At 36.7% G+C, this 16,391-nt stretch overlaps 1 protein-coding gene across 2 annotated transcripts in view; it reads right to left on the bottom strand.

The window, feature by feature from the left end:
* Positions 1-4,508: 4,508 nt before the first annotated feature.
* TMEM182 (transmembrane protein 182) overlaps positions 4,509-16,391 on the bottom strand; it is an 82,148-nt gene continuing 70,265 nt past the window's right edge. Inside the window, exon 4 of one of the 2 annotated variants that reach the window (XM_045204792.2) lies at positions 4,509-8,673. In XM_045204792.2, the coding sequence (XP_045060727.1) occupies positions 8,453-8,673 (221 nt within the window). In that variant the 3' untranslated portion in view covers positions 4,509-8,452. The remainder of the gene's footprint in view (positions 8,674-16,391) is intronic. The other variant, XM_024571915.4, reaches the window with a different exon arrangement.

The raw sequence follows: 16,391 nt of genomic DNA, 5'->3' as shown, positions 1-16,391 counted from the left end.
CTTGCTTTCTATGCACAATCACATGCACAGGTAAAAGTATCAGAAGTCAAACATGTATTGATAATGCTGTCAATAGATCAAAAACCACACTATCTACAAGAATAAGATGTGGCCTCTATTCCCAGGGACTTTGAGATATTTCACTGACGGTGCTAGTAGTCATTCAGGCTAATTATATAGAGAAAGTAGTAAAGACAACATTTCTTCTACATTCCCTTTAAAAAATAAACTCCTCTAATTTTACTATTAATGAATTAAAAAATATTAGAATTTCTTAGAATCTAAATGAAGCCAATTTTTAAAATCCACTTTTTGATCATTTCATCACTCCTCTTTCATATACTGTACTTTTACTTTTCTTTTAGAGTATTTTCCAAGATCAAAAATGGATAACTGAAAATAAATAATGCAAAATGCATATCCAAGTTTCTAGTTCAGTACCTGGTATGTCTTTTGATTGTCCTTAAACAGGAAGCTGAGTAACCCTATCCTACCAGTGGATGGCTTTTCTGACATCGCTGGGATTTTACTAGGTATAAATAAAATTAAAGTCATCAGATATAAGCAGAAAATCCCTTTCTCAAATTATTTTTATCTAGAGAAGCAAGTCAGGGAGCATTTAACTTCACTAGCAAGATGGAATCTTCTAGATACTCAGTAACATCCTAACATACTGAGTGTGCTGTCACTTTCTACTCCTACTCAAAGTTTTATCAGATCAATCTTTCAACAGTGTTTACTTCCTGGAGTCTTATTTACATGCTTGGCTGATGAACAATGTGTTTGACCTATACAGGGTGATTTGCCAAACTTTCTATAGCCCCAAGACCTGATGTTGGAACCTGGTAAATATACAATAGAGTTTTTGTTTGTTATTGTCAAATTTAACATAATGAGAGCTTTCTACATTATGGGTATTTTCAGATATGTGACCTCCTTTAAGATGAGGTAGTCACCATTGTTCCTCCATGCATACACTAGCATGCTCCATGACTCCACTCTACTCAGATCCACCTTCACATCCTTAACTTCTGTGGAGAGAATCATTTTCAAAATACACAAACTTGCTCTTATTTTCCCAGGTCTTAAAAGTGCTTTCTCTGAATTCACAATCTCTTCTATCTAGAAACATGACTCTTTGTTCTCCTTCAAAGATGGTCTTCTTCTAGAAGTTGGACAAGAATCTTCACTCCTCAAGCCATCCAAAGCCAACTTCTGTTCCCACCTTATGCCAAGACTCCTGTTATCGTTGTCACAAACAACCTGCAAGCTTCCATAGCCAAATCTCACCTTTCCTTCCCTTAGTCATCATCTCAGCAGAGTTGGTAAAGATTAAAACTCAGTCTCTTCTCAAAACATTCTCTCCTCTTCATATCACCTTTCCCATCGATCTTTCTATGTCTATTTTTGGCCTCTGTCTAACTCAGTCTTCTACTTATTCTCTAAATGTTGGGTGTTCCAGTGCAGAGAAAATTACTCTCTCTATTCATCCTTCAGAAAGGTCTCATCTTCCTAGTGACTTTAAATTTGGTGACTTCCAAGTGTGAGGCTCCATCTCAAATTGCTCCTCAGAGCTCCTTACACTTATATCCAATTATGTGCCAGTATTACAACTTGGACATTTTATAGTCATCTCAAGCATTACATCCTCAAAATGAAACATGGATTCCTTTTATTACCAACCCTGTTCCTTTCCTGTCTTATTCCAGTTTCCTCCATCTAGTCATTTGTTTAAGCCAGAAAATTTTGGAGTGAGTCTTGATTTGTCCCCCTTCATCATCCCATGTCCAATCCACCAGAAAGTTCTTTCAATTTTTCCTTCAAAATATATTGTAATGGGTCAAGGGCTCAGTATAATTGGTCCTTTCTTACTTCTCCAAATTCATCATAAACCTCTTCCTTTTAGTACCTAGCCATACAAGCCACCTTCCCATTCCTAGAATAAGCCAAGCTTTTTTTTTTACTTCCAGGCCTTCTCTTCGACTAGTGCCCCTCCATGAAAAGTTTGTACTACCACTTTTCATCCTGATGGCCTCTTCATGTCTTTTATTTGTCAGTATACTCAGAATTCTCTCCTTCAATTAAGATTATTTTTCTTACAACACTTCCCTGATTATCCATCAATTATGGTTTTATCTGTCATTATATCTCATGCATTTTACTTTAAAGTATTTATCACCATTTATAAGTTCAATTATCTTTTGTTTACTTATTTGTTGTCTATATTGTTTCCTTTAATCCTAGCTTGAAAAATGAGACTACCATATCTGTCTTGTTTGGTAAGATATATCCAATATATAGCATCATCTGTGACACAGTTACTGTTGAATAAGCTTGTAAATATTTTAGATGAAGAAACTGAGCCAAGGTGAGGTGGAATAACTTGTCAAGGTATAAGCTTAAAATCCAGGATTGAAATGTAGGTCTTCATACAGATTTCTCACTTTTCCCACCATACCACAGTATCCTCCTTAAGGTGACATAAATAAGGTGTTCATGGGGAATCCACTTGACTTAATCTTCTGCAGGGGAATTAAATGAATGTACAAATCAAGGTATGATGCTTTAGAAAGGAAATATTTTATAAAACAAAATTTATAACTATTAAAGATATGCATCAACAGCTATCAAATTGTTAGGTATCCATTGCTAGAAGATGCTAGAAGACACTGTCATTGCCTGTGGGCATTCATAGGGTAAGACATGAACAGTCCATTGCACATGCATCACCACATATGCCCTGGATAAAAAAGAGAGAGAGAGAGGTCATGATACCAGTCACTGAGTCTCCCCTGTATCCAACTCACCACTGAGAGAGGCTACAATATCCTAAAGATGAAATGTACTCCACTTTTCAGCAAAACTTAAAGCTCAAGTATGCCTGAGACAGAAATTTGTATGCGTGTATATACACATATAATTTAAATGCAGGCATTTCTTACATACATACATATACGCATTATAGATGTGAAAATTGTGTGCATACTCAGATGTGTATACATTGATAATTATAATATACATATATACAGCTTTATCCAAATTTTTATATAGATGTGTATACATAGCACATAATACATACATACAAACATACATGGGTATTTGAGTATATGTGTACACACACATACACACAGAGGTTAATTCAACTTCCTGTCTGATATCTCTTCAAATATTTACATATACCCATAAAATTCTGAGAAAATTTATCTTGTATTTTTTGGGGAGTGAAGATAACATATCAATATTTCTTATAGTGTCTTTGTATAAACCACACCAAAATATAAGGTAGTAAGCATAATTCTTTACATATCACACTTTTATTATTTTAAAGGTTTATTTTATTCTCATTCGAGAGAAAGGGGAAGGGAGAAAGAGAGAGAGAGACAGAGTGAAACAGAAAGAGAGAGAAACATCAATGTGAGAAAGAAACATCAGTAAGTTGCCTCCAGCATGCTCACCCTAACTAGGGATTGAACACGCAACCTAGATATGTGCCCTGACTGGAATCAAACCAGAGACATTTAGGTGTATGGGATGATGCTCCAACCAACTGAACCATACTGGCCAGGGCCATATAACTCTTTTAAAAGCTATATTGTTTAAATACCTGCTTGTTTAGATAGTTTTCAATGTCAATGTTATTTGCAGGCATTGGTGAATTTTTTAACCAGGACTGTTTCTTTTTAGGAGGTATGGAGAAAGAAATACAAGAAAAAAAAAAAAAGAAATTGCCACATAAAGGAAGAACCATCTACATTTTCAGTGAATATGTTGGAATAACTCCTGGACTCCCAGAAGAATGAGAGAATTAAAATTTTTGCTGTATGTACTTACCCCAGTGAGTCATCCCCCAATGCTAAATTATGTACATAAAATTCAGGATCAGTGCAGGTACCTATTACTCCAGCCATGCTTATTTCATAAAGCCAGTGTGAACTATCCTTGCCATTTGTGTGAGCCAGAAAAATCATCATTACTTAATGAACTCAAAATCATTCTAATTTATTTATAGATATCTTATAAACTATATATACATCCATACATATATGCAAAGTAGAATTATTAGACACACCATGTGATTTTTCACATGTTATGAAAAAAAGTCCAACCAACCAATTGCCTCTTCAATGTTTCACATCAGCTACACACCGGTAAGAAAAATGACCCTTCAAAAGGCAAAGTGGGATTTAGTACTTCTCCATTGTGATTTTAGACTTATTCTCTCGAACAATTACCAGTCCAGGAGGATTCAAATGTTCCTGAAGACACAGCTGCTAGCATTCGCCTTGGTTTGCTAGTTCAGAAACTCTAAATGTTAAATGGACACTTTTCTTCCTTTCCTCTTTTCTTGCTAACCAGGTTAATAGTCCTTTGTTTAGTTTATGCTTATTATAATATGTGTGGTGGCAATACTTCCCCACCCTCCTTGTTTTTTAACATATCTCATACACTGTCTTCCTAAGTTTTTGTTGGAATTTTTCTACCCACACTAATCACTCTAAGAAAATGCCTCAATATATTTAATTCCTTTAGATAATCAACAGACATTTAGTTTCTATTTCTAGTTTCTAATAATTTCTTTTGTGTGAGCCCCCAAATTGCTGATGGAGTCCCACAAAAATCAAATGGGGGACCCATCTCCTTACCCATTATCACGAAGTCTGTCCAGAAAGAATCCAGCCATGTGCTATGTAAAATAAAGACATTTATTGAAGAAGATACAAGATACAGGAAACATTATACATAGGGCAATGATGCCTCAGATCCCTTCAAAGTAGGCACCTTGGGACCTCACACAGTTCTCCTAGCATCTCTTCCATTGTTCAAAACTCCCTGCAAAATCCTTTGTTAGAATCACCATCAGCTGCTCTGTTTTGACAATATTCCTGAATCTCATCAATGGTCTGAAATCTCCTCTTTTTCAAAGGTGATTTTAGTTTTGGGAAAAGCCAGAAATCACAGGGCACCAGATCTGGGCTATATGGGGGCTGAGTCACCTGGGCCACCAATCTTTGTTGACTGCAGCCTGTACACATTCAACATTCTCAGGTGTTCTGCTTGTTGCAGGCTGTCCAGAACATAGATCACTTTCAACAGATTCTCAACCATCTTTGAAGTGTTTGTGCCACACTTTTATTTGTGCTATACTCATTTTATCATTCCCAAAAGCCTTCTGAGTCATCAGAATAGTTTCCCCAGAGGGATGTTCAAGCATAATACACAATTTGATGCAGATTCATTGCTCTACTTGCTTAGTCATTTTGAAAGTGACAGCCACACAGTAAGCATGATCACTCAATGGCGTCTACTGCCCCTACTGACTAGTACAGTGAAATCTTCATCTTTCACTCATGCGCATTCCAGTCCCCTCTCCTTGGCAGCCAGGTTACATAGATGTTTGCGTAAACCACTTTCTTCATATTAACATGGTTGGACTTTTCCCAGACAATCCTCATATATCTTACCATATGACCCCAACACTATTGGTCTTTCCCTGCAATGCTAGCCACCTGCACTTTTACTAGCATCCTATTTCTACCTAACTGTTCTGATAGTCTCTTATAAGCCTAATTTGGCTACTTTCATGAACATATACATTGAGTTTTGTGTTGAACTGAGTAGTCCTCATCATCAGTGGAGTTAAACAGTTAAAATGGCGCTCAGGGAAATACAGCTACATTACTGTTCCCCAAGAAAAGATCATTTTTTAGAATTTGCTTATCTCAAATATATTCATTTTCATCATTCACTTTATCTCTTTCTACCCAAACTTATAACACATGCACACACACATGTGTTGATGACAAGTGATAATTACCAAATAATGACACCTTCTCTACCATATACCCTTATAAGTGGATTTAATATATGTCATAGATTAGTCATAAAAGTGACTAAATGACCAGTAAGGGCACACATAATAGTATTTTTAAGTCCTACCCTCAACCCCTAAATTAAACACCATCATTCAGCTTCTCTGTGTGGTTTGCCCAGGCAGTGTCAACGCACATGCTTGCTACCTGCTACCCAACCAAAGGAAATCCACTGAACAAATGCCACATGGAGAGATCACAGTTCTCACCAAAGTCCAGGGACATGATTCACTACCTCTTATTTCACTTCTAGAATCATCACAAAAATACTATATTTGTCAAATTAAAAGTTTATGATGCAAAATCAACACTAAAGATTTCAATACTTTGGAATATTCTGAAAATTAATTAATATAGTCAATAGGGAAATAAAAGAAAACATACTATCCCAAATCAGACATGAGACCATTACAAAAATATATCATATATCTCTGCTATTTTTAAGTATATTTTACTCATGAAAGCAAACACAACTCATTTTTCTCCTTTCTGCAATTGCTGGTGGTAGATCAGGAAATGCATTAGCATTAATATAATTGATGCATTACAACTACAAAATACTTCCAAAGTGTGGATCTGTGTAAAAGCATCATGCACATCAGATATTCAGACAGTTGCCTTATGGTAAATATATGGTAGCTGCATAAGTACATTTGAAAGTGAGGGTAATCATCTGAAATTTATAAATATTCAAAACTTTACTGAAAGCAGCTTGTATGTGAAATTTAAATGGCATATAATACACCAAAAAAAGGCTCCATTCCAAAGTTCTACAGAAAAGAATTGTATTTACAGATGACATGAATTAATCAAATACATCCAACATCATCCAGAGAACTTAATGGTATGCCATAATTTAATATCGCAGTCAATATGCAGAGCAAAACTTGTAATTATTTTTCTAATCATCAAGCCAAAAGCAAAGAACTAAATGAATCAATATAAAAATGAAACAGAAAAAAACAAATGAAAGTACCACAAAATTGTTTATGATCTAACTGAAATGGCTTGAGAAACGAGTTAAAGCTTTGTTGTATTTTTGTTTCTTTGTTTCTACTACATGCAAGTCCTAACTGTCCCTAAACACTAAAATGCCACTCATGATTCTGTAGATACCTCAGACCTTCGCTATTCCTCCAGAAATCCCTCCCATTGAAATGAGGCTAATGGAAAGCACAAGCTGTGTGGAGATGACTCTGGCAACCTCTCCTCATGGGCCAGCTGGAAGGAAAGCACAGTCCCTCTACAATACAGCACCTTCTAGGTGCCACTCAGTCTGTCTCTGAGTCCTGCCTCTGTATCCACCCAGCTGTGCAATTAAATGCTGCTCCTGGTAAAAGCTCACCACCGTGCTGGACTCTGTTCCATCACGAACACCAACTCATCTATGGTGGAGGTTTTCCAAAATGAAAAAATGACCTAGGCTTCCCAGATGGATTTGATTTCAATCAAAGTTAGTGCCAAGCAAACATCTTTGATATGTAAAATATCTATACAAAATTATTCTACTCCCACCCCAAACCCCACCCCCCAAAAAAGCAAAAGTTTTTTTCAAAGAGATTAAAGGAAATAGAAAATTTGTAAATTTCTGATGTAAAGATGAAGAAATTGAGGGACAATAATTAAGGGAATCAAAGGATCAGAAGAATTACAACCCATAAAATCTTGGAAAAGTTATTATTTCATAGACTTCAATAAAGTGAGGTTATCAACACCATCATATGGAAGTATTTTGTGAATATTAAAGCACATTTCATCAACAAATTTTCATAAGTTGAACATAGTAGCAATATAATATTAAATGGGAATTTTAAAATATCAAGGACCTTAGCTTACTATAGCTAAGATCCTTGGTTTTTACATATTTTCAACTATATTAAATATATAATTAACCCACTTTAAGTTCTCAAAATCCAATCTGCATTATATGTATTTTGATGTACAGATTTGCTACTTTTAAATACAATTCAATGTAATGTAAGCATGCACAATTAAGTGAAAAAAATTAGGTAATCAAACTACCGTTGATAAGAAAGTGGAAAAGGTTTTGTTGTGGCCCATTTTAACTGATGAGTTTGTGTGGTTCCTGCTAAAAGAACATCTGCTATCTATCTTTAAATAATGATACTCACAGAAGTCATATGTGTGGATATGTATGTATGTGGAGAGAAAATGTAGTAAATTCTCTGACATTTGTTTTACATTATTAATTATTCTACAAAGATTATTTTTTAAGTAGCAGCACAAGTGAATGCCAAGAGGGAGCCTTCAAATCAAATCTTGATTCACCCCAGCTGATAGTATTATGCTATTATTATACCTGTATATATTTTCAACCTGTGTGAACTCTAACAAGTGCAATGAAAGGAAGTCGTGTTACCTTCTCCCTAAAAAAAAATAATAATAATAAGTTTTTGATAGCACTCAAATAGATGGAAACATGTTCATGTCTGAAGAGATTCTAATACCTTCTTATGAGAGAAAAGTCACAAGTAAAATGATTAATTCAAATACCAACTGAGATCACTAAACAAATAAAAATAAGATATGATCTCACGAAAACACTGGTGGCAATGGTTTGATTAGTGATGTATCTGAATATGCCTTCCAACAACTAGAAAAAGTAATCCAGAGAGCAAAGAAAAAAATATGCCTGCTGGGGCCAGAAAAAATGACCAGCCATACAGAACAGAAGGTGTGAAATCCAAGCAGTCTTTCAATTTCATGTTTCTGTAGTCTTCCATGTCAGCCACTGCCTGGACCCAGATAACGTACAGCATCACCACCAAGGAAAACAGGATGCCTGAGAAAGACAAAACAAAAGACCTTTAGTCTTTCTGAAGATGTTTTCCCAAGAACACTCACCCATCATTTGCCTAATGATACGTCTCTAAAATATATAATTCTAACTAGATCACCTACTTTGTGTCAGACCTTTATTATGTACTTTACATGCACATTGTTTGGTTTAAGTGTCCAAGCACAAGGGAGAACCAACATGGCGGCGTAGGTAGACACACTACGCTGCCTCCCACAACCAGAACTGACAGAAAATCGAACAGCAAGGAAGTACGACACCAAGTAGATAAAAAAGAAACATAAATCCAGACCGGTAGGAGGGGCGGAGATGGGCACCTGGGCAGAGAGGACTCGTGTGGCCGTGGCGGGACCCAGACTGGCGATGAAAGGGGCAGGCAGTCTGACCACTAGCAGACCCTGCAGCCCCACATTCACACACAGATAAACCTAGAGGGTCGGACTCAGAGTGGCGGAGAACGGGGCAGGCAGAGCGGCAGGTAGCACCCGGTAGCCCCACACTCGAGCACAGATAAACCGGGATGAATGGTGGGGAGCAAAGCAGACGGCGTAACCCAGGGCTCCAGCGAAGGGAAATAAAGCCTCAAACCTCTGATTGAAGGCGCCCATGGGTGTTGGGGCGGCAGCAGGAGAGACTCCCAGCCTCACAGGAGAGGTGGTTGGAGAGACCCACAGGGGCCTGGAGTGTGCACAGGCCCACCCACTTGGGAGCCAGCACCAGAGGGGCCCAATTTGATTGTGGGTAGCCAAGAGAGTGGCTGAAATGTGGTGGAGAGTGGAGCGGGCGCCATTGCTCCCTCTTGGCTCCTCCCCCAGGTACAGCATCACAGTGCAGCCACCAGCGTTACCCCGCCCCGAGGAACACCTAAGGCTCCGCCCCTTTATGTAACAGAAGCACCAAGACAAAAAAAAAATGGCCCAAATGACAGAACACTTCAAAGCTCCAGAAATAATTCAACCAAACAGCGAACAGATAGCTAACCTATCAGATGCACAGTTCAAAACACTGGTAATCAAGAAGCTCACAGAATTGGTTCAATTTGGTCAAAAACTAGATGAAAAAATGAAGGCTATGCTAAGAGAGACAAAGGAAAATGTACAGGGAACCAATAGTGAGGCAAAGGAAACTGGAACTCAAATCAACAGTGTGGACCAGAAGGAAGAAAGAAACATCCAACCTGAAAAGAATGAAGAAACAAGAATTCAGAAAAATGAGGAGAGGCTTAGGAACCTCCAGGACATCCTGAAACGTTCCAACATCTGAATTATAGGGGTGCCAGAAGGAGAAGAGGAAGAACAAAAAATTGAAAACTTATTTGAACAAATAATGAAGGAGAACTTCCCTACTCTGGCAAAGGAAATAGACTTCCAGGAAGTCCAGGAAGCTCAGAGGGTCCCAAAGAACCTGGACCCAAGGAGGAACACACCAAGGCACATCGTAATTACATTAGCCAAGATTAAACAGAAGGACAGAATCTTAGAAGCAGCAAGAGAAAAGAACACAGTTACCTACAAAGGACTTCCCATGAGATTGTCAGCTGATTTCTCCAAAGAGACCTTACAGGCAAGAAGGGACTGGCAAGAAGTATTCCAAGTCATGAAAGGCAAGGGCCTACATCCAAGATTACTCTGTCCAGCAAAGCTATCATTTAGAATGGAAGGGAAGATAAAGTGCTTCCCAAATAAGGTCAAGTTAAAGGAGTTCATCATCACCAAGCCCTTATTCTATGAAATGTTAAAGAGACTTATCTAAGAAAAAGAAGATAAAAAATAGGAACAGTAAAAATGACAGCAAACACACAGTTATTAACGACCACACTTAAAACAAAAACAAGAGCAAACTAGGCAAACAACTAGAACAGGAACAGAACCACAGAAATGGAGATCACATGGATGGTTATCAATAGGGGAGTGGGAGAGGGAGAGAGGGGAAAGGTAAAGAGAACAAATAGCATAAATGATAGGTGGAAAATAGACAGGGGGAGGGTAACAATAGTGTAGGAAATGTAGAAGCCAAAGAACTTATAAGTATGACCCATGGACATGAACTATAGGGGGGGAAATTGGGATGGAGGGGGTGGGCAGGATGGAGTGGAGTGAAGGGGCGGAAATGGGACAACTGTAATAGCATAATCAATAAATATATCAAAAAAAGTGTCAAAGCACTGAGATTAGGGCTGTATCAGTATAAGAACCATGACAAGGCAACAGATGACATGTATTTATTGAGTACTTACTGTGTGCCAGGCACTGTATTAGGAGCTTGTGAACATAAGAGTTAAAGATCCCTGCCTCTTGGAATTTATTCTAACATTTATCCATCTTTACTTACATCTTATTTGGAATGCATTATTTGTAATACATTATTTCTTTCATTATGTACAATGAACTGTTAAAATAGGTACTGTTAACCCCCCAGTTTTAAATATGTGCAAACATAACTAGTAGTCTTCTAAGCTCATTTTTAGCTCAGGTCTTTCTGACTATTGTTATATTATTATAACACAGATAATTAGTGCTACAGTTAAATATGGTCATGAAAATAGAAATCAAATTAAGTACTAGATATGAAAGCACTAAACTAATGTAAAAGAATACACATGGTTCTTTAAAATTAAAATATACATGCTGAAGATTGATTATAACATAAAGGAACACTGTCCTGAAAAAATGAGGGAGGAGACTAAAATAAAGATTCTGTGGAACAGGAAAATCACATGTCTGAGATCAAGAGCCTAGTAAATAAAGAAAAGAATGAGTAAAGAAGGGAGGGAGGGAGGGAGGGAGGGAGGGAGGGAGGGAGGGAGGAAAGAATAAGCTTAGCCAAGAACTAGAAGGCAATATCACAATTTATCAACAGTTTCAATGTAACTGTAATCCACCTGTTCAAAAATACTGTTGGAATTGTAAAAGTAGAGAAAATATAGTGTTGGATACTTGGTCTTAACAACAAATATGACAGAATGGCTTCAAGAGTGCTAAAATTTGAGAATGCCACTAAGCATATACTTTTCCATGTTATTATGACTATAAAAACAGAAGGGAGCAGCAGGGTCGCACTGACCTGCAAATTCAGGAACATCAGCTAAGCTGTTTCACTACTGAGTGAGTGACAGGCCCCATGCACAAACCATACATCCTGAGGGATTTAAATTTGTCCTAAAGCAAAACACACTTGAGGTCACTTGCTATTTGTTCAAAAGTTCAATCTAAACATGTCAAAGATAATGAACTGACCCATCAGGTATAATATATCCATATTCTAAATGCTAGTCTGTCTGAAAGAGAAAGACAACTCTGTGATGAGGAGCAGAGACTGAGCTATATTGTCAGCAGAGGGTCAATTTAAGAGCCCAGCCATCAGTCACCCTTCTGGAGTTAGTTGTGCTCCTACAGTATTTAGGATCTCCCTTCCCTTTTGGTTATCAATTTCATAAACAACCTTAACAAGTAAGCACAAAAGAAGAACTCATAAATATTTCGAGGTGTGTCCACATCAGAGCTTCAACTTTCTTATAATCATGATAGACAGGAGCAAGGAGAAATCAACATAGATGCTTCACTAATAAGAAACATCCTTCACACTGTTGTCTGTAAGGCAAATGCAAATACTAGAGCACAAAATAGAGCAATTTAACCACTGAACAACAACAATATTACAGGGAAATTGTAAACTCATAGCCTGCAAGCAAACTCCTACAAAGCCATACCTCAGATTTTGACAACGATATGGCAATGCTATGTGTTGTCTAGCAACCCTGGGTAAAAAGACTTATAACTGCTATGCAAACTGGGAAACATTTCCAAATAACAAAATGAACAACACAAAAAAGAGTGGTGGAAGTCTTTGGCATATGGTGGGGGATGGGGACAGAGTATGTGTGTTCATACACTAAAAAGATACGTCTTCTTTCAGTGGAATATTGTTACTAATAATGAACAATAATGTTATTGATTTGGTTTACCCACCAAATGGAGAATCTCTTCTGGGGCAATCCTAATACAATGGAAAAACCTTAGTTATCTTCCCAACAAAAATTCATAAAATAGCTCACTGGAGGCATAATCAAAATGTGGCCCCAAATCCCATAAAAATCTGAGATTATTAAAAAATCACAGACAAATAGCTAAGTCACACCCAAAGCTTATTGGGGCTTTTCTCATCGGCAGTGTGGGAAGAACCACTCAGAGCTTGTGATTGTATTGCATTGGCTAAAAAGTGCATTCAGTTTTCTGTAAAATAAGACACATTTTTCATTTTCACCAATAACTTTATTGATTTGCACATTTTGAGTATGTCGGCTATCTCCCACTATTGGCTTCTAGTGGGTAGAGGGCAGAGGTGCTGCTAAACATCCTCCAAAGCATAAGACAGCCCCACAGCAAAGAATTGTTTGGCCAAAATGTCAGTAGTACCAAGCAACTTTGCAAATCACTTTTGACACATTTAATCAGTCACAGCACATTCTCCATACAATGCACAAGTCTTTTTACATGTTTCAGTTGTGTTTTTAGCTTTCTTGAAATAATAAAACATAATACACTGAAAATGTTGCATATTTTCTTTCTTCTTCAGTATTAAAATGGCTGCACAAAAATTCATCAATTTTGATAAATTTTGTTTAAATGAATGCTTATATGACAGCTGTCACAATACAATCTAACAAAATTGTTTTGAATGAAGTCAATCTAAGCATTACTACAGTCATCATATGGAAAAAAAAAAACATAAAAGACTTTCGGGGAAACCCAATACGTGGATTTTCATACCGAGTTGAGTTTTCCCTCTTAATAACATGACTGCAAGTTTGAATTCATACAGACTTAAAAACTTTTCCCTCTTAATATCATGAATTCAATTTAGAAATCATTTTTTTCTGAAACAAAAGTAACATAAAATTCAGTCACAAATGGCCATTAAGAACGCAATTACTAATAATAAACAATATAGAAACAATCACAATATGAAAACAAGAACAAAAGAATTTCTCTAATGCCAAGTCAGATTGAGAAATAAAATTGTGTGGATGCACTGTTTTTATAGAAACAAGAACAGGAAAAGGAGGCATACTATAAAAGATATTTTATACTATATTTTATTTTTTTAATTATTTTATTGTTCAAGTACACTTGCCTGCATTGACCCTCCACCACTCCCCCCCACCCCAGCTATCCCCACCTCCCACCCCTGATTCCACCCCTTCTTGGTTTTGTCCATGTGTCCTTTACAGATGTTCCTGAAAACCCTTTCCCACCTTCCCCCCCATTATCCTCTCCCACCTCCCCTCTGGTTACTGTCAAATTTTTCTTAATTTCAATGTCTCTGGTTATATTTTGCTTGTTTGTTTGTTTTGTTGATTAGATTCCACTTAAAGGTGAGATCATATGGTACTTGTCTTTCACCACTTGGCTTATTTCACTTAGCATAATGCTCTCCAGTTAAAAGATATTCTATACTATATTTTAAAAGAACAGACTTAAAAAATGCATTCCTGGGGAAAGTTAGCCACAGAATTGAAAACTTTCTTCTTCTTAAAAAAAAAATAGTCAAATGTCAAACTCCTATATTCTTGCCTGGAAGTACATATACCTGTATTGAAAAATCAAAAGCCTTCTGTAGTTACTAAAAAACAATAAATTTCATCTTTAACTGCTTAGAAATAACTGACTTGCCTTTGAAACATGCCTTAACAATTTGAATCACAGACACTTATTGGGGAAGAATCCTAAATTCAAGAGGATTCACTGGTCTCTTTTAAGTCATGCCTTCTCTCTGGCTATTTTTACTCAACATAACTGAAACACCATCCACATTGTTACATAAGCTAGCAGTTCACTTCTTTTCGCTACTGAACAGCATTTCATTGTGTGAATACACCACAAAGAATTCCATAGTCTGAATAATGCATTACGAAGGAAGTTAGAGTGAATGTAAATTAGAATCTCTATCTTGGAGGACACACAATCTACAAATAGGGTGTTATTCAAAAAGGGTTCTACATAGAACTAGAAAGTGAGATTCATAAAATTTTAGGGATAACAGCATCAGCTTTCTGTTCGTATCTATTTTCAGAAGATGAAAATGAAATTAATTGTCTACCAAGATCAAAAGTTTTAGACATAACTCAAGACTAAAACTCTGATAGAAGATGTGACACATTAGGCTGAAGACATTCAAAAACACCCTACAACAGGGAACGTATCCCAAGGAGTTGGAAGGGGACTAGTTTTCTTTGCCAGGTGGAACTCCCTGGAGGCAAGGGGAGAGTTCATGGTCATTATGGAAATGAAGACAAAGTCTGAAGCTTGGGTAAGAGTGCTAAGGATGGCAGCATTAATGGAATGGTCCGCCTAGATCCGAGATGCCCACAAGAAAGAACAGAGGGAACATGATATACTATGTATTTACTATCACTTTCAAAAAGGAAAACAGCAATTCCTCAAGAAATACATAACAAATACCTTCTGCAGATCTGCACAGAAACTTTGAACAGCAAAACTGACAACAGCCCCTCAAAGGACTTTTGCAGAAAGTACAGTCTTCACATAAACATATCTTATATTTGACCACGCAGTAGTAATATTTAAAGATATTAAGCTCTAATGGTTTGAAAATTTTTCTAATGGGTAGAAAGCATTCAGGTTTACTGTTTCTCTTTCTCATGCCTTTAAATGAGATATAATTTACATACAACAAATATGAACTTTAAGTGAATGTTTTGATGAGTTTAGTAAATGTAAATATCAATGTAACCAACAACCCATAAAAAATAGAAAATACTTATCCCTGTCACTCCAGAGAGGTCCTCCAGGCCTCCACACTCTGCCTCCCAAAATATTTATCACTACAACATAGTTTTACCCTTAGAATTTCAAAGAAATGAAATCTTAACAGCATGCAGTCTTTTCTCTTTGGCTGTTTTTACTCAACATAACTGAGAAAGCATCCATATTGTTACATAAGCTAGCAGTTCACTTCTTTTCGCTGCTGAACAGTATTTCATTGTGTGAATATGCTACAATCTGTTTGGCTATTTCTTTATTGCTGAACATTTGGGCTCTTTCTAGGTTTTGTTATTGTGAATTTAGTAAGCTACTATGAATAGTTTGGTTTGTGATGTTCTAAATCAAATACAGAATCTTGAAATTACAGATACATTTCCTTAGACAAATAGTTTTGAAAAAATGGCAACAAAATCTTTTTACAAAATATGGTCTTATATCAAACTGATAAAATAATGTTGGGTTTACTGATGCTATGGTAATGATCTGAAACACAACTGCTCAACCTAACCCCCAACACCCGAGCAGCCCTGCTAAGCCCTACTAAGAATACAGTTAAATTCTTTTAAATGCTGCCTTAACATTATCTCCCTCAAACATCAGTTTGTCAACAAAACTTTTGACACTAATTACATAGTGCTTGCTGACCAATTAAACTCTCCAAGTGCCTAGAACACAGGGAATTTTTTTGTAACTGGTTATTTTCAGTTCCTTAATTCTCTTTCTAAAACTTTCATTATACACTATTTGAAGCATATAAAATATGACATATAGCTGAATATTATGAACTCTCATTATAAAAATGAATCCAACCTAGGAACCACAATATCAATGTTGAGCCAGTTTTTTTTCTGGAATTCCTTTGGAAAGAGAGTTGCCCTTCAGATATTCAGGAAGCATCTCTAGGCTTTAAATTAGAGG

This window comes from Desmodus rotundus, chromosome 5 (genome assembly GCF_022682495.2).
Source record: "Desmodus rotundus isolate HL8 chromosome 5, HLdesRot8A.1, whole genome shotgun sequence".
In the NCBI taxonomy this organism is placed as follows: Eukaryota; Metazoa; Chordata; class Mammalia; order Chiroptera; family Phyllostomidae; genus Desmodus; species Desmodus rotundus.
The sequence above is the reverse complement of the archived record's forward strand: the minus strand, read 5'-3'. Positions and strand labels throughout refer to the sequence as shown.